The 27767-nt window shown below is 45.4% G+C and overlaps 1 protein-coding gene across 1 annotated transcript in view; it reads right to left on the bottom strand.

Moving 5' to 3' along the window:
* The window catches only part of CHD1 (chromodomain helicase DNA binding protein 1), a 560349-nt gene that overhangs the window by 265082 nt on the left and 267500 nt on the right, over positions 1-27767 (bottom strand). Inside the window, 2 exon segments of the mRNA XM_030193417.1 lie at positions 4725-4887; positions 13708-13896. Of these exon segments, the coding sequence (XP_030049277.1) occupies positions 4725-4887; positions 13708-13896 (352 nt within the window).

Raw genomic sequence — 27767 nt, forward strand, 5'->3', positions numbered from 1 at the left:
TCACAGCCTTTCAAATCTCTACTTAGACTGACAAAGTAGGCAACGGATGCATTGATGGATTGTGATCCTCAGGCTACTTGGTCATAAGTGAAGGAAAAGGAGTCTGTTAGACAAATACATATAAGCATGTGTGACAATGGCAATTCCATATTTGTTGCGGTCAAAAGAAACACAAAGCTGAGTACACTTTCTAAGGACTTTAGTTTGCTTTAAGTACAAATACAAGAACAAGGATAAGGCTTGTATTCAAGTCAAAGAGTACAAGGCACTTTCACTTTTGTGGACATGAGATTGAGGGAAAAATGTCAGGACGACCGATTAAGTGGAAATCTGACACCACCTTAAGAATGAACTTCAGATGGGTGCGCAGAACCATTCCATTGTTGAAAGATTTTGTATAAGATGGGTCACTGGAGTTTGGAGTTCACTAACTCTGCATACTGAAGTTACTACCACCAAAAGTAAGACCTAGGTCAGATGTTTCAGATCAGAGTCCAGAGGCTCGAACACTGAAGTTCCAGGACACAGTGAGGGTATCTTAATAGGAAGCTTTGATAAAAGCCGGTCTAAATAATGCAAACAGCCAGAGGCTGTAAAGATGGATTTACTTTCTACGTTGGGGTAATGAATGCCAATTGTATTGAGGTGCACCCTAAAGGAGATGCTTTTCAAACTTGACGGGCAATTTTTGGGGGTGGGGTCAGAAAAAGGGTCTAGAGCAGTGATCTTCACTAGTTTTCTAACAGGGTCCATATTGGCAAAAAAACTTCCGTGTGAAAGCTAATATTATTATGGAAGAAGCAGACAGCCTAGTTGGGAGCAAAGGACTCCACCTTCAATGATACAGCAGGTCCTGAAGGGTTTGCCTCTGATACTTTCACAATCTGGCTGTTCAGGTGCATTTAGAGTGATTTGTATAACTAAAACTCTACCCCACATGCATTGTCTCTTTCCCTAAGCTCATCTCCCCTCACACATTCTCTATCCATGTTCCCCAGCTCCTCTGCCAATCAGTCTTCATCATCCTGTCTCCACTTCCAACCTCAACCTAGATTATCACGTACGTTCCTGAATCTCCATTATCCCAGCTTTAAAGGACTAAAATATAAATTAACATATGCATCCAGTTTCTCCTATATAAGCACGCAAATATGGAATGAATTACCAAAATCCATAAAAAGAACCCACGACATAATTAATTTCCGTAAATTATTGAAAACCAACCTATTCAAAAAAGCATACCAAAATAATCCATCCTAAATGCCAGTTAATAACATTTACACCGGATCTACACAAAACGTAACTCTTTATTTCCTGATTGTCCATACTAATTTATCATGATTTGAAGTTTAATATTCCTGATTGTTCAAGCTAATTTATCACGAATGAAGTTTAATCCAATACCTTTTATTTATTATGAAAATGAACTTCCTTTACCTGAATACCTAATCCACTCTGTTGCCTCCACCTTAACTATGTATTTCTCTTTTCCGGAATTGGTGATCACAATTACGGAACAATGTAAGCCACATTGAGCCTGCAAATAGGTGGGAAAACGCGGGATATAAATGCTACAAATAAATAAATAAATAACCTCTTCAATCTAGTCCCCCCCCCCCCCCCCAGATTTTTTAATCCACAGATATGTTGGCAGTTCTATTTCCTTCTAGCACATCACTCTCAGCAAGTTTGGGCACTGAGCAGTTCAATCTTTCACATTGCTCTCTCAGTCTTATGAGAATAGAGTAGTTTAGGCAACATGTGGCTTAAACTTACAGAGATCCAAATAGTGTATGTAAGAAACTGAACAACTGATATGAACACAGTGCCAGTGCCAAGACTTTTTTTTTTGGGGGGGGGGGGGGGGGGGGGGAGAGTCAGGCACTGCCACTGGACCCCAGGCCTTGCAATGAAGAACACTGGGTCTATGGCTTTTCTGTCATACCAGACAGGAACCAGGAACTTACTTAAAGCTATAAAATCACTTAATGGAGTTTCTTCTAGAAACCAGAATGACCTTCAATATGCCATCAGACAGATTCAGGGGACTTAAAAAGTTACCCACTCAATATCTAAACTGAGAGGGAAAGGGAAAGGGACCTGATGTTGGGTTGCAGCAGTGTTCTTTGAACCTGAATGTTTATCACAGAAAAATATTCCAGTGTGATGGAATTTCTTATAGAAAGTTCCAGAAAGGGATGGGAATCACACTTACTTCATCCAGTAGGCAGTCATGAGAATCATGGTTCCCTAATCCCAACTCAGTTTCAAGACTGCCTGTACTAGAAGTGGAATCTGAAGATAAGTACACTGAACACCCTCTCTCCCAATGTATGAGGCATCCACAACTAGTTTACCACGTTGTCCTATAGTGGAGTAGAAATGGGAAGCTTCTCATCTAACACCAGAAAATACCTGAAAAAAATCTCTGCCATCTTTCTCCTAGTGGAACAGGTTCAACTGCATGGTCTCTAAGAGGGAAGAGTTCCTTGGTATTTTCCAATGGAGAGAGCTTGGGTGGGCAATTCTGTTTGAATAGATGGACAATTTTTAGAACCCAACAGAGATTATAAGGGGCCAACAGTTTGTGAAAAACCTCAGCCTCCTTCATACTGTGAACAAATGCTTTTTCATAAATTTATACCTATTCAGAGGTAAGTGCCAAGGTGTGCAGCATGCCCTTACTTCATGTGTGTACATGATTTTTTTTAAATAAAATGTATGCATACAACATACCTATGACACCCAAGAATGGCTATGCACAGTTTGCAGAAAAGTAGATGCAACCTTTCAATGTGACTACTTTTTATACAGGTATACTTGTGCACAATTTTACAGTCATCTGTGTCTTTATCCAGCACCTCCTCAAAGACTGCCAATGCCTAAGGTGCAGGTGAGGGAAAAATAAGGGGTGGCCACATCCTCATGCGTCTCTTTTGGAATGTTGATGGCTTAGTCCTTAGAGGCTGGAATTGAAGATGTTGAACAGTCCTTCATGTGGGATTGCTTCAAGAGTGCTAGAGAAAGAGGTGCTTTGATGCTTTTGACAACATGTTCCAATAGGGTATCATGATGATGTAATTTGGCCTATGCCAAACACTTGAACAGGACTCTGAGCACTGATGAGAGGAACTCCATGTTCTCTGAGCAGTTGATGTCCAATACTAGTGGACTCTATCAATGATCAATGCACTCCTAATGCTGATACATTCCCTGGAGCTTTGAGGCCAATGACTCTGATACAATGTCAATGTACCAGACTTAAAAGTACCGAATATTCTCTAATGCTGCTCTTCACAATGAAGGCGGCCTCTTCTGTCACCTAAAAGCACAGAGGACATCAAGAGAGGTTTTGACGTGGTCCAAGGCATATTAAGTACCAACTGTGGGTATCCAGTATGAATATGGTCTTGCCATACCACTTGCATTTCTTAGTCACCAAGGGCTTTTTTTTTCTGACACATACTGCAAAAAAAAAAAATGAAACAGCTGTAGCAAAACTAAGTTACTCACTTTTTAAAATGTTATCCCTTGGGATGCCCTAGGCCTCTGAAAAGGTTTTATTGGGCAAACAAGCAAAAAACAAATAAATGAACTTAGAAGTGGACAAAAAAATCTGACTGATGATCTACCAGGATGAAAACTAAAAAGGTCTGCATTACAATGAAAGTTTGGAAATAAGTGAAGCAAAATCTTTACAGAATATAGCAAGTATGCATCTTCATGGGAAGAAGGTTGAGTGGAATAGAGGTGAGCGGGAATTTACACGCATCCACAGCAGGATCTCTCAGTGTGACAGGTTTTGTCCATTCAGTCTTTCAGAATCTTTTTGAGAGTTATTCCAGCACTAATGTTGGGTATTATTAAGAAAGGTATGGAAAACAGGTGTGAGGATGTTATAATGCCGTTGTATCGCTCCATGGTGCGACCGCACCTTGAGTATTGTGTTCAATTCTGGTCGCCGCATCTCAAGAAAGATATAGTAGAATTGGAAAAGGTGCAGCGAAAGGCGACTAAAATGATAGCGGGGATGGGATGACTTCCCTATGAAGAAAGACTAAGGAGGCTAGGGCTTTTCAGTTTGGAGAAGAGACGGCTGAGGGGAGACATGATAGAGGTATATAAAAATAATGAGTGGAGTGGAACAGGTGGATGTGAAGCGTCTATTCACGCTTTCCAAAAATACTAGGACTAGGGGGCATGCAATGAAACTACAGTGTAGTAAATTTAAAACAAATCGGAGAAAAAGTTTCTTCACCCAACGCATAATTAAACTCTGGAATTCGTTGCCGGAGAACGTGAAGGCGGTTAGCTTGGCAGAGTTTAAAAAGGGGTTAGACGGTTTCCTAAAGGACAAGTCCATAAACCACTACTAAATGGACTTGGGAAAAATCCACAATTCCAGGAATAACATGTATAGAATGTCTGTACGTTTGGGAAGCTTGCCAGGTGCCCTTGGCCTGGATCGGCAGCTGTCGTGGACAGGATGCTGGGCTCGATGGACCCTTGGTCTTTTCCCAGTGTGGCATTACTTATGTACTTATATTCCTGTTAAGTCCAGTGTTGGGATTTCACTTTTATCTAAACTGATAGAGTTCATTTTTGATTTTGTTTTGTTGGTGTAGCCATCTATGAGGGCTTGCCAACCTGAATGCCCTTGGATAATCCATTTTTTAATGACATGGACAATTTAAAATTAAATTTTTATGAAAACAGTTATTTACCTGTAATGCATCCTGACGGTTAGAGAGTTCACTACCCTCAGGTGGCTTAATGAGGTAGCAATGATTACAACACTTCTTAAGTTCCATCATGATGTTTAAGAAACCCGAGGTACTGCCCTTTGAACCTTTACTTAGAGCTTTATAATTTCTGGTTAGGATCCACCTAGGTAAAACAAATACAAAGGCAAGAGTTATACACCAAGCAACTTTTGCTGAATTTATTACACTCAGAAGTCTGGATATAAACACTAAGGTGGAAAACTCCTGGACAACTAACATTTCCATTTGTGAAACCTGACTGATGCAGCTTTTGGAAGCTGTGTCAAGGAGAATATGCTGCTACACACCAGTTGCAAGTCATGCCAGACCACCACAGAAGATGCTGGTGTGGTCACTTCAGGGATCTTAAGCGCTACATAATGCTGTGGCTCAGCAAAGCTGCTCCACAGCCCCCCCCCCCCCCCAAAAAAAAAAAAAAAACGAAAACAAGCTGGTGCAGCCCCTATTGGAAGATATAACCAGGCTGAGGCAACCCTTAAGCTGCCAGGAAAAACAAAACCAGAACATTTAATTTACAAATGCATAAAAGATCAAAGAAAAGCCCTACTATTAATGTCTCAAGGACTGAGAATTAGAATCTTTTTTTCAAATCATACCCATTTTGGAATACTATAGAACATAATTTTAAAAGACTGCCTATGTGAAAAGTTAAAAAAAGATGCCTTATAACACAGGCTCATGCAACGATCCCCAATTGTGAGCAATGCTCTTGCACAAATTTATACCTATTCAAAGGTAAATACAAATTTGTGTGTATACTTCACGTATGCATGTACTTACTTCATATGTACACCGCACCTATACCACTAAAGAATGGCTATGCACAAATCACAAAAAAGTGTGCCTACTTTTTATACAGGTAAGCTTGTGTACAATTTACTAAAAGACTGTTTTGATGTGTAAAATATGATTTATACATGGAAACATTTTATAAAATTACCCCCATTGGGACCAACATTTGACCATTCATAAGATTAAAATTTTCTGCTTTATTCCCTTATGATCTACATTTATGGCGGAGATAAGTCTGTCGGGTATATGGAGGATGTCATGCGGGGTTGGGCGGAGATGGTGTGGTTGGGTTGTATACTGCGGGGGTTGATCTTGCTAGGAAGCGAGTGAGTAGACTCCTCTGGGGAATTCTATTTCCGGTGGAAGTTTGCTACTCTACTTATGAAGGGGAAAGGGGAGGAAGGGAGATGGGAGGCTGGGGGGGGGGGGATGGGTTCAGGGGAAACAGGAGAGAAGGGTACTACAGTGTCTGCAGATGATATCTAGATATGCAAATGAATTTTCATTATCTTTCTGTTAAGTATACTCTATGGCAGCTACTTTAAAGATTATGACTCTCAATGTCAAAGGCCTAAATGCTCCTAGAAAGCGACAGTTGATTTGGCAAGAGATAAATAGACATAAACCCCAGGTGGTTATGTTGCAAGAAACTCATTTGAAAAGGGCGCATGAATATTTGTTTAGACATGTTTATTACTCTAAGAGTTATTTTGCCTCAGACATATCTGATAAGAAACAAAGAGGGGTAGCGATATTGCTCCAGTCTGACCTGCCAATACAAATCCATCAGGTGAAAAGAGATCCAAAGGGCAGATATCTTCTACTCAGGGGGACATTTGAAAATCAGGAGGTTATTCTGGGATCTATATATGGGCCAAATACTAATCAACCATCTTTCTTTCAATTACTTAAGAAACAAATACACACAGTGCTGGGAGGTCAGCTTATACTGGGTGGTGATTTCAATGCTACTCTTTGCCCTGAAGTGGATAAATCGGAACGCAACTCTGGTAATGACAAAGTCTTGGCCAAACATTTTAACACTTTTGTTAGGGATATGGGACTTTTTGACTCTTGGAGAGACATGCACCCCACTGAGCGTGATTACTCTTTTTATTCTCCAGTACATTCTACATACTCACGGATTGACTACTTGTTGATTGATAAGCTATTAGGAGATCAACTCACAAAAGCACATATAAATAATATTACTGTATCTGATCATGCTCCTTGTGTGATACAACTAGATTGGCAGACAGGAAAACAGCGGGTAGGGTACTGGACATTAAATAATGGGCTGTTAAAACAGGAAGCAGTTTGTCAGGAATATGTAAAGGTCCTGAAGGAATACCTGTCTTTTAATGTAACCTCAGGGCCCTCAATTGCTATAGTGTGGGAAGCCCTTAAAGCGGTGTCCAGAGGTCACTTTATTAAGGTTGCTGGAAAGCTTAAGAAACAGAGGTTGCAAGCTACCTTGCAGCTAAGAGAGAAAATTGGGATATTAGAAAGTAAACATAAAGCCACAGGCTCTCTTAAGATATATAGAGCTTTACAAGCTGCCAGAATACAACTAGAAGCCCTGCTAGCTCAAGATCTTGAGTATATTAACGAAAGACTAAAGCTTCACACATATACCACCAAAAATAAGATAAGTAGGCAGTTAGCTATTAAATTGCGAAAACTAAGAGCAGATCGTAATATTTATCGTATTAAGGGATCCAAAGGAGAGGTGCTCCGAACATCTCCAGAGATTAGAGTCCGTTTCAATAAATATTATGCTAAGCTTTATGCCGGAGATGGGGGTATACAGGAGGAGAGTATTCGATCATACTTGCAAAAAATGGCTCTACCATCCTTAACACAAGATCAACAACAAATGCTAGATGCACCTATTGACATGCGTGAGGTCCTAGCAGCTATAAAAACTTTGAAAACCGCCAAATCACCGGGATTGGAATGCTATACGGCTGAATTCTATAAAAAATTTGCCCCCTACTTGGCACCTGTGTTGACAGATGTGCTTAATGCTGTAGTGAAAGGAGATAATCTCCCGCCAACTATGAAGAGGCATGGATTGCAGTGATCCTGAAGCCTAAAAGGAGATGGCTGAATGCTCTTCTTACTGCCCCATCTCTGTACTTAATGTGGATGTTCGCATCCTGGCTAAGGTATTAGCAAGTAGATTAACAGAAATTCTGCCTATCTTAATACATCCAGATCAGGTGGGTTTTGTCGCCAATAGACAGGCCTTGGACAATATTAGACGAACTCTGAATGCTATGTATATTGCCCGGCAGAGTAAAACACCGTATTGTCTACTGAGTGTGGACGCTGAAAAAGCATTCGATAGGGTGCATTGGCCATTCCTGCACCAGGTTTTACAACAGTTTGGATTTGGTTCTAATTTTAGGGACTGGATTAAAGAACTATACACTCAGCCGAAAGCAGGGGTAAAAATTAATGGGCAGATATCCGCCTTCTTTGAGCTGAATAGAGGGACACGTCAAGGGTGCCCTCTATCGCCACTTTTATTTGCTTTAGTAATGGAACCATTGGCATGGGCTATTAGGAATCATCCAGGGATAAAGGGAGTGAGGGTGAAAGACTGGGAATCAAAGGTGGCATTGTTTGCAGATGATGTCCTTTTGACCCTTACCTCACCTTTAGATTCTATACCCCAGGTTATAAGTGAATTGGAAACTTATGGGCAGGTGTCAGGATTTAAGATTAATTATGAGAAAACAGAAGCAATGGCAGGGGGTATGACAAAGGAACAATATCACCGTTGTAAGCAATTATATCCTTTGAGGTGGGTAACTAAGGGTCTTAAATATTTGGGAGTTTTCCTCACTGCTAAATTGCAAGACATTAATGAGGCTAACTATACTCCGTTACTGAAAGACATTAGGGAGGACTTGGAAAGATGGGAGCCCCTTGGTTTATCTTGGTTTGGGAGAATAGCCACAGTGAAAATGAATATACTACCGCGATTACTGTATCTTTTCCAGGCTCTGCCACTCCCTATTAGTGACCATGTGCTTCACTCCCTGCAGAAACGATTAGAGAAGTTCATCTGGAAAGGAGGCAAATCTAGAATCCACCCCTCCATAATGTATACAGACCGTAAGACCAAAGGTGGTTTAGGGATCCCTAAAGTGGACTTATATCATAGAGCGGCTCAGGTTAAATCCGCAGTGGAGTGGTTTCAGGAAGCCCCTCACAAACTTTGGGTAAAGATGGAACAATATATACTACATAGCCCTTTGAAATTAGGCCACTTACTCTGGTTGCCGCCTAAACATCGTCGCTTGGGGGAGGAGGTGAGCCCGATCATTGAGTTCACTTTGTCATGCTGGGATAAATGGAACGCTTAAAACGAATCTATTGCTCTCGGTTATCACCTATTGTTTGTAATTTAGCATTCCCATTAGGCTGCACACGCTCAGTTTTCACTAGATGGAAAAAGCAAGGGTTGGATCTATGGGGGCAATTGATTAATAAAGATACCTTCATATCATTCCAGGAATTGGCAGATACATACAGGTTACCCTCTACAGATCAATATGCCTACACTCAATTGATTCATTTTTTGTCATTAGAAGGCAGACGTGCCTATTTAATGGGTGACGTGACCTTTTTAGAAGAACTCTGTGTTCGAGAACAAGGGACACGTGGCCTTATTACTTTGATCTATGGGCACTTGCGAGATAACATGTGTGTTAGCCATAAGCACAGGGTGCTGTGGGAGAAAGAATTAGGGGTCAGTTACTCAGCTGAGGAGTGGCAGAAAATGGAGAGGCGTTCCTTACGCATTTCTCCAGCTGTTAATGTTCAAGAAAATTTAACAAAAGTACTATACCGTTGGTATCTAACCCCGGTAAGGTTAAATCATATGTTTGGAACAGCTTCCCCGACTTGTTGGCGTAGATGTGGCCAGCGTGGTACATTGGGCCATATTTGGTGGACATGTTACAAAGTAAAAGCCTTCTGGAAAGCTGTCCAAGCCCGGATTAGATACTGGGTGGGAGTTGAGATACCATATGACCCTGCTGTATTTCTGTTCCATAAAACTATCTTGGGGGTAAATGACTTTGGTCAAGTGTTAATCAAACATTGCTTATGTGCGGGAAGATTGCTTATTGCTCGCTCATGGAAGCAAAAAAATAGCCCGTCTGTTGTCCAATGGATGACCCTAATGCGGAACATTGCAGAGAGAGAGAAAGACTGATGGCAAAAGAGAGACACCAGTTGTCGAAATGGACTAAGATCTGGGAACCATTGGATATACCGAAGACGTAATAAGCTAGAGAGAAACATTTGATATGTTGAATCACTGTTGTTACCTTAGACACTGTAAGGGGAAGGGGGATTTGGAGGGTATTTTGACCAATAACGTGGAAATGTTTTGTTGCAGATTGTTTAGGGGGAAGAAGGGGGGGAAAAAATATGTAAAACACCAAGAATATTAAATGTTATTACACAATGAATGAGTATTGAAGAAACAAGTTCCAGGTTTTACAGTATGTACTAAAGCCTGGAAGCTTACTGTTGTGCCTGTATTTACATTGTGTCTTACTTATTCAATAAAAATTCTTGTTTAAATCAAAAAAAAAAAAAAAAAAGAATGACTAAAAAGGGAATTGTGAGACTAAAAGATACTGCGAACTGCTATGTGGATAACGATGAAGAAAAAGCAAATTTGCTCAATAGATACTTTTGTTCTGTTTTCACAGAATAAAATCCTGGAGAAGGACCGTGATGGTGTGCAAAAAGTACAAATGAGATTGAAGTGGATAGAGCACCATTCACGGAAGAGTGTGTGTATGAACAACTTAAAAAGCTAAAGGTGGACAAAGCCATGGGACCGGATGGGATCCACCCCAGGATATTGAGGGAGCTCAGAGAGGTTCTGGCGAGTCCTCTTAAAGATTTGTTTAATATATCCTTGCAGACAGGAGAGTTTCCGAGGGATTGGAGAACGGCGGAGGTGGTCCCTCTTCACAAAAGTGGTGATAGGGAAGAAGCTGGAAACTACAGGCCGGTAAGCCTCACTTCGGTTATTGGAAAAGTAATGGAAGCGATGCTGAAGGAAAGGATAGTGAATTTCCTGGAAGCCAATAAGTTGCAAGATCCGAGACAACATGGTTTTACCAAAAGGAAATCGTGCCAAACGAATCTCATTGAATTCTTTGATTGGGTGACAAGAGAATTGAATCAGGGACGAGCTATGGACGTAATCTACTTAGATTTCAGCAAAGCTTTTGACACGGTTCCCCACAGGAGGCTCTTAAATAAACTGGATGTGCTGAAGATAGGACCCGAAGTGGTGACCTGAATTAGGAACTGGTTGACGGACATACGCCAGAAGGTGGTGGTAAATGGAATTCGCTCGGAGGGAAAGGTGAGTAGTGGTACTCCTCAAGGATCGGTGATGGGACCGATTCTGTTCAATATATTTGTGAGTGACATTGCCGAAGGGTTTGAAGGTAAAGTTTGCCTATTTGCAGATGATACTAAGATCTGTAATAAAGTGGACACCCGGGAGGGAGTGGAAAACTTGAAAAAGGATCTGAGGAAGCTAGAAGAATGGTCTAAGGTTTGGCAATTAAAATTCAATGCAAAGAAATGCAAAGTGATGCACTTAGGGAACAGAAATCCTCGGGAGACGTATGTGTTAGGCGGGGAGAGTCTGATAGGAACGGACGGGGAGAGGGATCTTGGGGTGATAGTATCTGAGGATCTGAAGGCGACGAAACAATGTGACAAGGCGGTGGCCGTAGCTAGAAGGTTGTTAGGCTGTATAGAGAGAGGTGTGACAAGCAGAAGAAAGGGGGTGTTGATGCCCCTGTATAAGTCGTTGGTGAGGCCCCACCTGGAGTATTGTGTTCAGTTTTGGAGGCCGTACCTTGCGAAGGATGTAAAAAGAATTGAAGCGGTGCAAAGGAAAGCTACGAGAATGGTAAGGGATTTGCGTTACAAGGCGTATGAGGAGAGACTTGATGACCTGAACATGTACACTCTGGAAGAAAGGAGAAACAGGGGGATATGATACAGACGTTCAAACATTTGAAAAGTATTAATCCGCAAACGAACCTTTTCCGGAGATGCGAAGGAGGTAGAACGAGAGGACATGAAATGAGATTGAAGGGGGGCAGACTCAAGAAAAATGTCAGGAAATATTTTTTCACGGAGAGAGTAGTGGATGCTTGGAATGCCATCCCGCGGGAGGTGGTGGAAATGAAAACGGTAACAGAATTCAAGCACGCGCGGGATAAACAAAGGAATCCTGTTCAGGAATAGATCCAAAGGAGCTTAGCCGAGATTGGGTGGCACAGCCGGTGGCGGGAGGCGGGGATAGTGCTGGGCAGACTTATACGGTCTGTGCTAGAGCCGGTGGTGGGAGGTGGGGATAGTGCTGGGCAGACTTACACGGTCTGTGCCCTGAAAAGCACAGGTACAAATCAAGGTAAGGTATACACAAAAAGTAGCACATATGAGTTTATCTTGTTGGGCAGACTGGATGGATCATGCAGGTCTTTATCTGCCGTCATCTACTATGTTACTATGTATTCCAATCTGGTTCTAGCGCTCCAGTAGTATTACGTGATCCACTGAATCAAATGCCGCTGAGATATCAAACTGAAGTAGTAGCTTGATCACCCTTGCATAGGTTAATACTAGGACCAGGGTCTCAGTGCTGTGTGCGGATCTCAATTTGAATTGGGATTGGTGAAGTGTGGAGAATATGTCCAGATATTTGGAGAATTGTTTACTAACGTATGATTCAAGCATCTTAGTTTACTACCAATGCTATGTCTAACCCTGAACCTTTTAATTATGGTGTAAGAATGATTTTACTCATGGTCTGAGGGAAGGGAGCCAGAGTCTAATAGACCGTTAAGACGGTCAGTTAGCCATTTAATCACCTCTGTTGGGGTGGACTGGAATAAGAATTCTGTGCACAGGTCTAGGAGGCAGTGCGAACATAAGCATTTTAATAGAAGTGATTTTATATCTTCAGTTGAAAGTGGTTGGAAGGATTCCCATAGTTGGTTTACTTTAATTCCCTGATTTGAGTCTAAGGTGGAGTTGAAACTTAAGTCAAAGTCTCTTGAATTTTTTTTCTTTTTGTTTACATTTGGCTAGATCAGCTCTGATTTGATTGACTTTGTTTTCGAAGTAGTTAGCTAGATCTTGAGCAGGAAGACATGTTGTTCTTTGTCAGGAGGGTAGGTGGAAGGTAGGTTCCTAACTAGGGTGAATGACTTTGTTTTCGAAGTAGTTAGCTAGATCTTGAGCAGGAAGACATGTTGTTCTTTGTCAGGAGGGTGGGTGGAAGGTAGGTTCCTAACTAGGGTGAATAGTTTTATTTTTGTTTGTTTTGGGGTTTTTTTTAATTGTCAAGGGTATTTTGGCCCACTTGTGTGCTGTAGTATTTTCGTTTGGACTCTGTTAGTTTATGTTTGTAGTGGTGAAAGGAGAGTTTCCATTTGGATGTATCATCAGTTGTTTTGCTTTTTCTCCACATCTTTTACAGTTTTTTGCATTTTTGGTTTAGTTGTGACAGCTGTTCTGAGAACCAGGGTGCTTTTCTAGTGGCTTTAACCTTTTTGGTAGCAATTGGTGCTATTTTATCTAGTAATATTTTAACTCTGGTGTCCCAGTCTGATTTTACAATCTTGAGTAGGACTTTCAGGGGTCAGGTAGTTTTTTAGCTCACTCCAGAAGCATGATTCGTCAATTTTCCCTCTGGTGGTTATTAGTGTAACAGGGCTGTGGTTGGGGAAATTTGATAGGAAGATATTAATGGTCACTGGGGTTGGTACATCTTTCCAAGCAATATGTATGTCAGAAACAGGACAATGGACAATCGTGTTTTAAAAAGGAGACAGGCAAAGGATGGCAAAAGACAGCTTAATGAACCAGAGATCTCAAACTTTAAAGTACTTAAGAGCTACAGATGAATATTCAAGTCAATATTCAATAGATTTTATAACTCTCATTCAGTGTAAATTAACACCTATAATCCTGAAAAACGAATCAAATATTTTTAAAAACACAAAGGCTTAGAGGTAACAAGATGCAGGTGGCTATTAAATGTTTTTCTATCTTACCAAGTTTCAGTACTTACTTGTAATACTGCTTCTGCAATGCACTCATCTCAATTCTTAAAATTTGTTCCACCTTCGCAGGAAGAGACTTCTCTACATCTTTTTTAACTCTTCTCAACAGAAATGGCTCAAGTTCTTTGTGAAGGCTTGCATAACCGTATTCTCTCCCCTTGCCATGTTCTTCTTCAAAATCTTCCCAGGAAGAAAATCTTTAAAATAAAATTACAATATATAGAGGGGCATTCTAGATATGATGTCCAAATCTACTTTTGGACATTTTACAAAAAACGTCCAAAAATCCAGTGACAAATATGGTCATTTTTGAACCAAAAAAACATGTATCTTTTTGGTTCGAAAATCAAACTAGTTTCGATGCTTTTTCTGCTCAGAGCACATCTCTTTAAGGGTTATTTTCAAACAAAAACCTTTTAAGATAAAAATGCACAAAAACAAGCCATTGGGATGTCTAGGGGCCAGCAGTGTTACTAGACTCGCCACACAGACATCCCAGCAGAGCAGTGGGGAAGCCTAGGGGGCACTGAAGTGAATGTCACATAAAAGGACCCAGGGACACATCACATCACAAACCACTTATATTGTATGGTGAGCCCTCAAGGAATAGCAAATGTGTACTGTACCCAACTGTACATCAATACAATAGTGGTGGGTTCGGTAGATATTTAGTGGTTTTTGGAGCACTCACATTTGAACAAGTGTACCAGTTAGAGAGGGATATGTGCCTGGGTCCCCTTTTCTACAGTCCATTACACCAACCACTAGGCTACTCTACGGACCTGTTTGTGATCTAAAGGGAATAGCCATTATATCTGCAGCTCTTAGGTGGGTGAGAAGGGGATTGGTCAGTGACCACTGGGGGATTAAAGGGGGGAGGGGTCATGCCTTTATCCCTCCAGTGGTCATCTGGTCAGTTTGGGCACTTTTTAACATTTAAATTATTGAAACTGGTGTAGCTAAAAACATTTTATTTTTTGCCCTGCACATTTCTACAATATTCCATTATTGCAGAAAAAACATCCAAATTGTAAACCCACCCTAGTCCCATCCAAAACACACCTCCAACACACCCTCTAGAGATTTAAACGATTTGGACGTTTTTGCAAAAAAAAAAAGTCCATCTGCTACTTTGTGCCTTTTTTGGGGGGACTTTTTCTATTTCAAAAATGAGTCCTTTAGTGTTTCAATTGTAGTACTGTAGTATTATATTAAAGCAACAAGCATGCAACTCCTAGGGGAGGTGGGAGGATACGTGAGAATACTAGTCCTGCATTATTCATAGAACACCTGCTACAGGTAACTTCACTTTCTCCGAGGACGTGGGATTAGTATTCTCACGTGTGGGAATCCCTAGCTACCAGGCTCACCGAAAACAATCACCCAAGGACAATAGAGACTTGCAACAGAAAGGTCAACAAGAAACCAAATCAATTAAAACCTAGATACAGACTTGTTGGGAAGGTGAAGCCTGGGAACAAAAGAAAAATGGGTCTAGGAGGATGGAGTTGGTCTCTAGACCCCAAACAAATTCTGAAGGACTGTCTGACCAAACCAGTTATCGTGTTGGGTATGCTGCTCACATCAGTCATTAAATTTGAATGTGTGGACTGAAGACCACACTGCAGCTCTGTAAATCTCCTCAATAGAGGCTTGATCTCAAGTGAGCAAATGATGCACTCATGAACTACTATATGGTATGATGAAACCATGTATGTGGATCCACTACTAGGGTCTGAAGCTCACTAACTCTGCGAACTGAAGTGACCGCCATCAAAAACAAGACCTTCCAGGTCAGGTACTGCAGATGACAAGCGTTAACTGGCTCAAAAAGAGCTCTCATCAGCTGGGTGAGAACAACATTGAGGTCCCATGACACAGTGGGAGTTTGTATAGGGGACTTTGTCAACAGCAAACATCTCATGAAGCAAATTCAAGGCTGTACAGAAATGGGCTTACCTCCCACACAGCAATAAGCACTAATTGTACCGAGGCGTTGGTTTTCACTCAGAGGGGTGTAGGAGGTACTAAAGCAGATTTGTATAGGAAAAGAAAGAAGATCAAGGATCCTGCCCCTCATACCAGATAACAAACCTCCTCCAATTAAAAATATAAGATCTTTTGGTGAAATCTTTCCTGGAAATCAGCAGGACTTTGGAGACACCCTCAGGCAGCTGGAAAGATGCAAATTCTATGCTCTAAAAATCCACTGGAGGTTGAGATGTACAAGAGACCCCTCGGTCTGCATGATGAGGGTCAGAAAACAGTCCCTGCTCGATAGTTCTTCAGAGGACAATAAGGTACGATGAGAATCATGGTCCATTGATCCTTCTTGAGTTCCAACAAAATATTTGCTATCAGAGGGATGGGAGGATACACATACAGGAGGCCCTCGACTCAATCTAAGAGGACGGCATCTGATGCTAGTCTGTCATGTGACCTGAGACTGGCGCAGTACTGAGGGAGCCTGTTGTTGAAAGGAGTAGCAAAAAGATCTCAAAAGATCTTGCAGGCAACGTCCATGTTGAGAGACCATTTATGCAGTTGCATCACCCTACTCAGCCTGTCTGCTCCCCCCTCCCCCCCCCCCCCCGGCAAGTGGCCTGGAGAAGGATCCCGTACACCCCCCTGCTTGTCAAATCTGTTTGGCTATTTGAATTAGAACAATTTGGTTCATCAGCCAATCTCTGAAAGCATTTAGAGCACTCCAGATTGCACATAGCTCCAGAAGGTTGATTTGGAGCTTGGTCCCCTGAGCGTGAAGCCCATCTACATGGGTCCTCTCCCACCCCAGGCTGGATGCATTCATAGACAGAACCTAAGAGTGGGAGAATTTGGAATGGTAGTCCCAGGATCAAGTTGGTGAATCAAATGGGCTAATTCTGGAGTGACAATGATGACATCCCCAAGGTTTCCCATGGCCTGATACCACTGGGAAGCAAGGGTCCATTGGGTGCTCCATAAACAGAGGCATGCCACTGGAATGACATGCACTGTGGAGGCCATGTGGCCTACCCACTTCAACATCTAACAAGCCGTGACCTGCTGGTTGCCCTGATCCTGAGTGGTGATGGCAACAAAAGCATCCACCCATGCAGGAGGCAGGTAGGCTCAAGCCTGAACAGTGTCTAGCACGGCAACAATGTACTCAAATTTTTGAAGTGGGAGCAGATGGGGCTTAGGATAGTTGATGACAAAGCCTAGTAGTTCCAACACCTGAATAGTGCTCTGCATGGACTGCTGAGCTCCCTCTTTTGATGTGCTCTTGAACAGCCTATTGTCCAAGTAGGGAAACACATGAGCTCCCAGTTTGTGTAGCAATGCAGCAACGATGGCAAGGCATTGGGCGCTCTATAAACAGAGGCATGCCACTGGAATGACATGCACTGTAGAGGCCATGTGGCCTATCCACTTCAGCATCTGCCAAGCCGTGACCTACTGGTTGCCTTGATCCTGAGTGGTGATGGCAACAAAAGCATCCACCCATGCAGGAGGCAGGTAGGCTCAAGCCTGAACAGTGTCTAGCAGGGCAACAATGTACTCAACGTTTTGAAGTGGGAGCAGATGGGACTTAGGATAGTTGATGACAAAGCCTAGTAGTTCCAACATCTGAATAGTGCTCTGCATGGACTGCTGAGTTCCCTCTTTTGATGTGCTCTTGAACAGCCAATTGTCCAAGTAGGGAAACACATGAGCTCCCAGTTTGTGTAGCAATGCAGCGACAATGGCAAGACATTTTGTGAATACCCAGGAAGCAGACACAAGGTCAAATGACAGGACACAATACTGGTAGTGGTGATTCCCCACCCAAAATCTGAGATACTTCCATGTCACAAGAAGTATCTGAATGTGGATATAGGCATCCTTTAAGCAAAGAGAGCAGAGCCAATCATTTTTCTGAATCATGCATAGAAGAGTGCCTAGGGAAGTCACCCTTAAATTTTCCCTGGTCACATGTTTGTTCAGGACCCTTAGGTCTAGGATGGAAGAGAATCCTCCCATCTTTTGGGGCGTAAGGAAATATTTGGAACACAATCCCTTCCCTTCTTTGCCTGGTGGAACAGGTTCAACTGCATGGGCCTTTAGAAGGGAGGAGAGTTCCTCTGTGAGCAATTCCTGGTGCTGAGAGCTGAGGCATAATGCTCTCAGTGTGCAACTTTGGAAGTCTTTGTTGCAAACTGAAACGTAACACACCCATCTGGAGAGCCATCTTCCCACTGGTAGGTCATCCGGGACAGCTACTTTTATGGCGGCTATGCTTTCCTGGAGCCAGTCAAAAGCTTGTCCCTGGCTTAGACTGGGGAACTGGCTGGGTCTTTTGAGGGTGAGCGCTAGGGCTGGGGTCTTCTGCTGAGGATGTGAAGGAGTGAAACTACACCTTTATGAGTAATAGCAACCCCTTCTAGGTCCTACAGAAAACCTCCAAGAAGTGGAGGCTTCGGAAGGAGGTGGCCAAGAGAAGGACAGATATCAGCAACCTCTTCCAGCTTGCCCACAAAATGATTGTCCACCAGCTTCTCTTGAACCATGGGTTCTAGGTCCAAAACATACAGCCATGAAGAGTCTACATATACTGACACCTAAAGCAGAGTCTTGATGCTATATCAAAAGAATCAAAGGTACCCCTAGCAAAATACTTACTGCACTCCTCCTACTTGGAAGCTAGCTGGAAAAGCTGTGTGGCCTGCACCAGCAGGCGTGCGTCTGTAAAGTCAAGCACATTGGACAACAAGGATTTCAAGTAGATGCAGAAGATAAGCAAACTTTCCTTCCAAAAGAATACAGTGTCCGAGCCACTCCGCCCAGGGGAGCTGAGGCATGAGTCAAACTCCTGGCTCTTCTGGATGGATTTGACCACCATGGGGCGGTGGGACAACTGGGTTTTCTTGAATCCGAGAGCCTTCTGAACTCTATAGAATCCATCCTTCTAGATATCAACTGCACAGAGAAGGGTCTCCCAGTTCTTCATCAGTGCATCCAGAAAGATACTTTGAATGGGTACTTTTGCAGCTTCCTTAGGAGGAGAATCATAGTCGAGGATGGTCAACAATTCTGCCCTGGGCTCACCCTCGGTCTCTAACAGAAATGGAATGGAATCTGCCATTTCCCGCAAAAAAAAAAAAAAAAAAAAAAAAAAATGTAAAAGAGCTTCTCTGGAGGAAATTTTTTTTCTCTCCTATGGCGGGGAGGGGTATGAGGGTAGGCCAAAAGACCTCTCCTTCAAGAAGTCCTCTCACTCTTCCTCAGATATCCAGGAACTATCCGATTCAGACTCAGGGCGAGATACTCATCATGAGAGGTCTGAGTCTGGGCTTGCCTTAGATGACTGGACGTATGTCCAGACCTCAATGATGGGTACCAAAGTACAGGGCTGCTCTGCAACTCCAGGGCAACTTCCTCCCCTGATGCATAGAGGTTCACCGCACAAGTCAATGCCAACCTTGATGTCCAGTGAGGTACTGGCGTTGACTAATAGGCGGGGTATGGGCCTCAAAGAAGGGCCAGAGTGGTTCCATGGTTGGTGCAAATACCCTCGATGCCTCTGTACTGTGCTGCTGCAGAAGACGCCTCAGCTCCCCCTGATCAATAGCTCAGAGCAATTCCTCAAGGGCAGGCATCTATAAAGGCTGCAAAATTGTCAGTGTCAAATCAGTAGCGGAGTCCCAGCTGTGGAGAAACTGGCATGTTGGCACCATAACAATGGAGGGAGAGTGCTCCACCCAGAGCTCCTGGGACTGTGCCTCAAAGAAGACCAATGCTGATGCTTCTTAGTCTTCATTTGACAATCAGCTCATGTCCGTTAGCACTAACAAGATATCGAATCCACACATGTACTTGGAGTTGGGTCCAATGCTGACCTGTCCCGGGGCCCTCTATCAGTACCCAATGTTGAGGCAGGGGGAGACCTCCTTGATGCCAGCGCACATGTCCAATGCAGTTTTAGCAGCCATGGGAACCCATGATTCCAATGTCAATGGGATGGAATAAGGAGTGCCAAAAAGTTTCTCACGCTGGTCACCTCTTCTTTTCTGAGTTCTTTTCTGCATTTTCAAACAACACAGAGGCTTCGTGATCTGGACCCAAGCATAACAAGACACCATCTATGGGTATCAGTACCAAAAATGACTCTGTTGCACTGGGTACCTCACTTAAAGCCAATGGGAACCATCTAGGACATGAAGGAAAAAATAACCAATGCAAAATCAAAGATCTCAATGATGGGTGAGAGACAAAATCTAACTGAAGGAAAAAATGAGGGCAAGGAACCTGACTGGTACTAAAGCCTCAGGAACCATAAAAATAAAGAAAACAAACTTGGCACAACGCTAAGGATAGTACAGAGGAGGAGAAAAAGTTGAAAGAAAATAATAAGAAACAAAAATGTACTGCATGGGAAGGCACAAGGACTCAAAAAATGTCACCAAAAACACCCTGAGGAGAGATCAAGAACACAACCTCTCTGCTCTGCAGGTCTCGCCCAGGGTGGGAAGGCACTGTGCATGCATGGTGGAACACTGCCAAAAACGTCTAAGTAATAGAACACTGGGTAGTGTCCACACCGGGGATCCATCGGATGACACCACCCACATGTAAGAAACAAAGTCTTACTTGTCATCGGAGAAATATATTACCATCAGTTTCACCTCAATTGTACGTGAAAAACCTGTTCGGATCAACAGCTTCATGTATCACTTAGAAACTTATAACGTATAACCTGCCATTCACATAACACCTTTAAATTAGGCTCTGATCAAAAAAAAAAAAGGGGGGGTGCCTGCATTTCTTGATAAAATCAATCAGCAAGTGTCCCCAAAAAAGAAGAGAGAGAAGAACAGACTCAGCCCTGGGAAGAGAGGACCTTCAAATCAACATGCTCTGTTACCAAACTACTGTTGAAAATAAGCAGGAATAATGATTCTGTAAGAACATACTTAAACTTCCCAACCTGGAGACAAGCAAAAGAAATATGTAAAGTAAAAGAAAAATGAATCTGAACTGTTCCTTTCAGTTAACAGACAATTCATGTTCTGGATGGGACTCGAAATTATGAAGGGTTGCCATACTTCTCTAAATAATATCTGTCTAAGTTTTGCAGTTATTTTTTCCTTAGATACTGTATTTAGAATCTGCTCAAACCATTCTCCTCTAGTGGGCAAATGCAGTCTCTTCCAGTGTTTAGAAATTACATATCTTGCTGAGACAAGTTGTTTTTTTTTGCTAAAAGAACTAGTGTGTCAAGATACAGAGCTAGCGAAGTCACTGGACAGTAGGCACACCCAGTATAGTCAAAGAGAAAATCTAAACCCAGAATCATTTTAAGATTAATTTAAGATTATTATGCATAGCAGGATAGCTTACCCCCCCCCCCCTTCCGTAGAGATTACTGAAATAAAGGCATGAAAGGAGGGTGATAATGCTCCCTCAGTTGTAATTTTGTTAAAAATCTCCACCAAAGTTTGGGCACCTGTCTTGCAGATGTTTACATAGTTCTGTCAGTAGGCCAGACAAAACAGTATGGACTTCAAGCATAAAAGGGTGATGAACAAATTTTCAGTTTTAATATCTAAATTAGGAATATCTAATGCATTTAATCACTCTTGTATTGTTTCTGAAGGAGAAGAAAATTAGGAAGTTTGTTTTATGTGCATATTCATAAAGTGAATGATACATACCTGTAGCAGGTGTTCTCCGAGGACAGCAGGCTGATTGTTCTCACGACTGGGTGACGTCCGCGGCAGCCCCCACCAACCGGAAGAAGCTTCGCGGGCGGTCCGCACGCAGGGCACGCCCACCGCGCATGCGCGGCCGTCTTCCCGCCCGTGCGCGACCGTTCCCGCCAGTTGAATGACAAGCAAAAAGATGAAAATGCAACTCCAAAGGGGAGGAGGGAGGGTAGGTGAGAACAATCAGCCTGCTGTCCTCGGAGAACACCTGCTACAGGTATGTATCATTCACTTTCTCCGAGGACAAGCAGGCTGCTTGTTCTCACGACTGGGGTAGCCCTAGCTCTCAGGCTCACTCAAAACAAGAACCCAGGTCAATGGAACCTCGCAACGGCGAGGGTATAACAGAAATTGACCTACGAAGAACAACTAACTGAGAGTGCAGCCTGACCAGAATAAATTCGGGTCCTGGAGGGTGGAGTTGGATTTACACCCCAAACAGATTCTGCAGCACCGACTGCCCGAACCGACTGTCGCGTCGGGTATCCTGCTGGAGGCAGTAATGAGATGTGAATGTGTGGACAGATGACCACGTCGCAGCCTTGCAGATCTCTTCAATAGTGGCTGACTTCAAGTGGGCCACTGACGATGCCATGGCTCTAACACTATGAGCCGTGACATGACCCTCAAGAGCCAGCCCAGCCTGGGCGTAAGTGAAGGAAATGCAATCTGCTAGCCAATTGGAGATGGTGCGTTTCCCGACCCATAGCCTGTTAGGGTCGAAAGAAACAAACAATTGGGCGGACTGTCTGTGGGGCTGTGTCCGCTCCAAGTAGAAGGCCAATGCTCTCTTGCAGTCCAATGTGTGCAACTGACGTTCAGCAGGGCGGGTATGCGGTCTGGGAAAGAATGTTGGCAAGACAATTGACTGGTTAAGATGGAACTCCGACACCACCTTCGGCAGGAACTTTGGGTGGGTGCGGAGCACTACTCTGTTGTGATGAAATTTGGTATACGGAGCATGAGCTACCAAGGCTTGAAGCTCACTGACCCTACGAGCTGAAGTAACTGCCACCAAGAAAATGACCTTCCAGGTCAAGTACTTCAGATGGCAGGTATTCAGTGGCTCAAAAGGAGGTTTCATCAGCTGGGTGAGGACGACGTTGAGATCCCATGACATTGTAGGAGGCTTGATAGGGGGCTTTGACAAAAGCAAGTCTCGCATGAATCGAACGACTAAAGGCTCTCCAGAGATGGCTTTACCTTCCACACGATAATGGTAAGCACTAATCGCACTAAGGTGATTCCTTACTGAGTTGGTCTTGAGGCCAGACTCTGATAAGTGCAGAAGGTATTCAAGCAGGTTCTGTGCAGGGCAAGAACGAGGTTCTAGGGCCTTGCTCTCACACCAAACGACAAACCTCTTCCACTTGAAAAAGTAACTCTTTTTAGTGGAATCCTTCCTAGAGGCAAGCAAGACACGGGAGACACCCTCAGACAGACCCAACGCAGTGAAGTCTACGCCCTCAACATCCAGGCCGTGAGAGCCAGGGACTGAAGGTTGGGGTGCAGCAACGCTCCGTCGTTCTGCGAAGTGAGAGTCGGAAAACACTCCAATCTCCACGGTTCTTCGGAGGACAACTCCAGAAGAAGAGGGAACCAGATCTGACGGGGCCAAAAGGGCGCTATCAGAATCATGGTGCCGTGGTCTTGCTTGAGCTTCAGTAAGGTCTTCCCACCAAAGGTATGGGAGGATAAGCATACAGGAGGCCGGTCCCCCAATGAAGGAGAAAGGCGTCCGACGCTAGCCTGCCGTGTGCCTGAAGTCTGGAACAGAACAGAGGCAGCTTGTGGTTGGTCTGAGAGGCGAAAAGGTCCACCGAGGGGGTGCCCCACTCTCGGAAGATCTTGTGTACCACTCTGGAATGAAGCGACCACTCGTGCGGTTGCATGACTCTGCTCAGCCTGTCGGCCAGACTGTTGTTTACACCTGCCAGGTATGTGGCTTGGAGGAGCATGCCGAACTGGCAAGCCCAACGCCACATCCCGACGGCTTCCTGACACAAGGGGCGAGATCCGGTGCCCCCCTGCTTGTTGGTGTAATACATTGCAACCTGATTGTCTGAATTTGGATAATTTGGCAGGACAGCCGATCTCTGAAAGCCTTCAGTGCGTTCCAGATCGCTCGGAGCTCCAGGAGGTTGATCTGCAGATCCTTTTCCTGGAGGGACCACAGACCCTGGGTGTGAAGCCCATCGACATGAGCTCCCCACCCCAGGCGAGATGCATCTGTCGTCAGCACTTTCGTGGGCTGTGGAATTTGGAATGGACGTCCCAGGGTCAAATTGGTCCGAATGGTCCACCAGAGCAGTGAAGTGCGGCAACTGGTGGAGAGGCGGATGACATCTTCTAGATTCCCGGTGGCTTGGAACCACTGGGAAGCTAGGGTCCACTGAGCAGATCTCATGTGAAAACGAGCCATGGGAGTCACATGGACTGTGGAGGCCATATACCCCAGAAGTCTCAACATCTGCCGAGCTGTGACCTGCTGAGACGCTCTGGTCTGCGAAGCCAGGGACAGGAGGTTGTTGGCCCTCACTTCGGGAAGGAAGGCCTGAGCCGTCTGGGTATTCAGCAGAGCTCCTATGAATTCCAGAGACTGGGTTGGCTGGAGATGGGACTTTGGGTAATTTATCACAAACCCCAGCAGCTCCAGGAGTTGAATAGTGCACTGCATGGACCGGAGGGCTCCTGCCTCCGAGGTGGTCTTGACCAGCCAATCGTCGAGATATGGGAACACGTGCACTCCCAGCTTGCGTAGATACGCCGCCACCACCACGAGGCACTTTGTAAACACCCGTGGGGCAGAGGCGAGCCCAAAGGGCAGCACACAATACTGAAAGTGCCGTGCGCCCAGGCGGAATCTGATATACTGTCTGTGAGCTGGCAGTATTGGGATGTGAGTGTATGCGTCCTTTAAATCCAGGGAACATAGCCAATCGTTTTTCTGAATCATTGGCAGAAGGGTGCCCAAGGAAAGCATCCTGAACTTTTCTTTGACCAGGAATTTGTTCAGGCCTCTCAGGTCTAGGATGGGGCACATCCCCCCTGTTTTCTTTTCCACAAGGAAGTACCTGGAATAGAATCCCTGCCCTTCCTGCCCGGGTGGTACGGGCTCGACCGCATTGGCGCTGAGAAGGGCGGAGAGTTCCTCTGCAAGTACCTGCTTGTGATGGGAGCTGAAGGATTGAGCTCCCGGAGGACAATTTGGTGGAAGGGAGGCCAAATTTAGGGCGTATCCACACCGCACTATTTGGAGAACCCACTGGTCGGAGGTTATGAGAGGCCACCTTTGGTGAAAAAATTTTAACCTCCCTCCGACCGGCAGATCGTCCGGCACGGACACTTTGAGGGCGGCTATGTTCCCGTGGATCCAGTCAAAAGCCCGTCCTCAGCTTTTGCTGTGGAGGCGCAGGGGGCTGCTTAGGCGCACGCTGTTGACGAGAACGAGCGCGCTGGGGCTGTCCCTGTGCCTGTCGAGGCCTTCGGGCTGGCTGGGTGTACCTACCCTTGGCAAAAGTATAGGGTGCAGCCTGCCGGGCCCGGGAAAAACGTCCACCTGCTGAGGTGGATGCTGAAGGCGCCCGGTGGGAGAGCTTGTCGAGGGCGGTTTCCCGCTGATGCAGTTGGTCCACCAGCTGCTCGACCTTCTCGCCAAAAATATTATCCCCCCGGCAAGGGACGTCGGCCAGTCTCTGCTGGGTGTGGTTGTCCAGGTCAGAGGCACGCAGCCATGAGAGCCTGCGCATCACTATACCTTGGGCCGCAGCACGAGATGCCACGTCACAGGTGTCATAGATACCCCTGGACAGGAACTTTCTGCACGCCTTCAGCTGCCTGACCACCTCCTGATAAGGCCTGGACTGCTCCGGCGGGAGCTTATCAACCAGGTCCGCCAGTTGCTTCACAGTGTTCCGCATGTGGATGCTCGTGTAGAGCTGGTAAGATTGGATGTGGGTCACGAGCATGGAAGATTGGTAGGCCTTCCTCCCAAACGAGTCCAGAGTGCGAGACTCCCGCCCCGGGGGCGCCGAGACGGTATCCCTCGAACTCCGTGCCCTCTTGAGAGCAGAATCCACGACCGCCAAGTCATAGGGCAAATGGGGCCGCATTAACTCTGGGTCCGAGTGGATTCTGTACTGGGACTCTGCTTTCTTGGGAATGATGGGATTAGATAATGGTCTCATCCAGTTCCGAAGCAGTGTCTCTTTTAGGACATTGTGCAACGGCACCGTGGAGGACTCTCTAGGTGCTGATGGATAGTCGAGGACCTCGAGCATCTCAGCCCTCGGCTCATCCACAGAGACCATGGGGAAGGGAATGCAAATGGACATGTCCCTTACAAAGGAGGCAAAGGAGAGGCTCTCAGGAGGCGAGAGCTTCCTCTCTGGTGAAGGCGTGGGGTCAGAGGGGAGGCCCGCAGACTCCTCTGAGGAGAAATATCTGGGGTCCTCCTCTTCCCCCCACGAGGCCTCTTCCTCGGTATCGGACATAAGCTCATGTAGCTGAGTCCTTAACCGGGCCCGGCTCGACGTCGAGGCACCGAGGCCTCGGTGTCGTCGAGCGGTGGACTCCTGCGCCGGCGGGGACGAAGCTCCCTCCATCGACGTCGACGAGGACTCCACCTGCGTGGCGGTCGAGACCGGCGCCGCAAGCGGCGGCGGTGTCGAAGGCCTCGGCACCGGGCTAGAGCTCGCCGGTGCCACAGTCAACGGCGCCGAGGGCGCAAGCACCCCCGGCGCCGGCACAGCCTGGCGCATCAGCCCTTCCAGGATCCCCGGAAGGATGGCTCGGAGGCAGTCGTCCAGGCCCGCTGTCGGGAAAAACGGGGGGGCCGGTAGAGGTGTCGGTGCCGGAAGCTGCTCAGGTCCAGGAGACTGCACCGAAGTGCTGGGACCCTGACGCGTCGGTACCTCCACTACCGAAGGGGACCTCTCCTCTCGACGCTGACGCTTCGGCGTCGACTCCTCGCCGGCACCGATAGCCGGGTGCATCAAAGGCGACCGATGACGGTGCTTCTTTGATTTTTTGTGGTGCCCGTCATCGGCGCCAGGTGGAACGGAGGAGGAGGAGGTCGATCCCCCTCGGTCTCGAGGAACCGGGTCAGACAGGGTTCGGTCCCGAGGGCCATGGGCAGAGGGAGTGACCGGGGCCGATTGCCCACGCGGCCTCTCACCCCTACCCTCACCGGAGGACTGGCGGGCCGACGGGACCTGTGCTCCTGGGGTCGATGCCATCGGTGCCGATTTCGCGGACGTCGATACCGGTACCGAAGAACCGGCCGTCGATACCGATGCCGTCGAGGTCGACGTCGAGGGGCCAGCGCAAGTTCCAAAAAGACGGTCCCGTAGAACTTGCCTCGCAACCTGAGTCCGTTTCCGGAGACCAAGACACAAAGAACACGACTTGATATTGTGCTCCGGCCCAAGGCACTGGAGGCACCAAGCGTGGGTGTCGTTCTGCGAGATAGGCCGGCCGCACCGACCACACTTCTTAAATCCACTCGGGACCTTCGAGGACATCGACGGAAAAATCGCGTCGGCGAAATTAAAGTCGTCGATGGTGGCGGTAAATCACACCTCGAAAAATAAATCGACCGCGCGGCCACAAGGCCGCAACGCGACGCCCCCGCTAGAAAACGAGGGAAAAACAAGCGCGTTCACTTTTTTTTTTTTTTTTTAGTAAGAAAAGAAAAAATGGGTCCGGAACGCGCGGGAACCAGAAACAAAAAATAAGAAATTCGCGAAAACGCGACGGTTTTTCGGGGCTGATAAGAGAGAGCGGCGACGCACGACTCTCTCCAGCGCGGAAAAAACAAGACTGGCGGGAACGGTCGCGCACGGGCGGGAAGACGGCCGCGCATGCGCGTGCCCTGAGTGTAAACCGCCCGCAAAGCTTCTTCCGGTTGGTGGGTGCTGCCGTGGACGTCACCCAGTCGTGAGAACAAGCAGCCTGCTTGTCCTCGGAGAAAACTATCTCCTAGCTGCTTTAAGATAAATAGACCATGTTCCCTATTTCTATATCATTAAGTTCACTTATTAATTTAACAAGATCATGAAAAACACTGCTATTACTGGATCTCTTCAAAGCAGCAACTTTTATCTTGCTCTTCTATTTTAACCCTTCTATAACAAAGAAGTTTTAAAATAGTTTCCTTTACCCTAATTCTGGGTATAGATTTTCTGTTTGACCCTACTAGGTGTGCCTACTGGGCAGTGACTTACCTAGGTCTGTAGTTTTTGTTGTTGGTTTTTTTTTTTTTTTTTTGCTTAAAGAAGTACTTCCCTTCTCAAAAATGCATGGGATAAACACAAAAGAATGAATGCAAACACAAATGAATCATC

Source organism: Microcaecilia unicolor, chromosome 2 (assembly GCF_901765095.1).
Source record: "Microcaecilia unicolor chromosome 2, aMicUni1.1, whole genome shotgun sequence".
Classification (NCBI taxonomy): domain Eukaryota; kingdom Metazoa; phylum Chordata; class Amphibia; order Gymnophiona; family Siphonopidae; genus Microcaecilia; species Microcaecilia unicolor.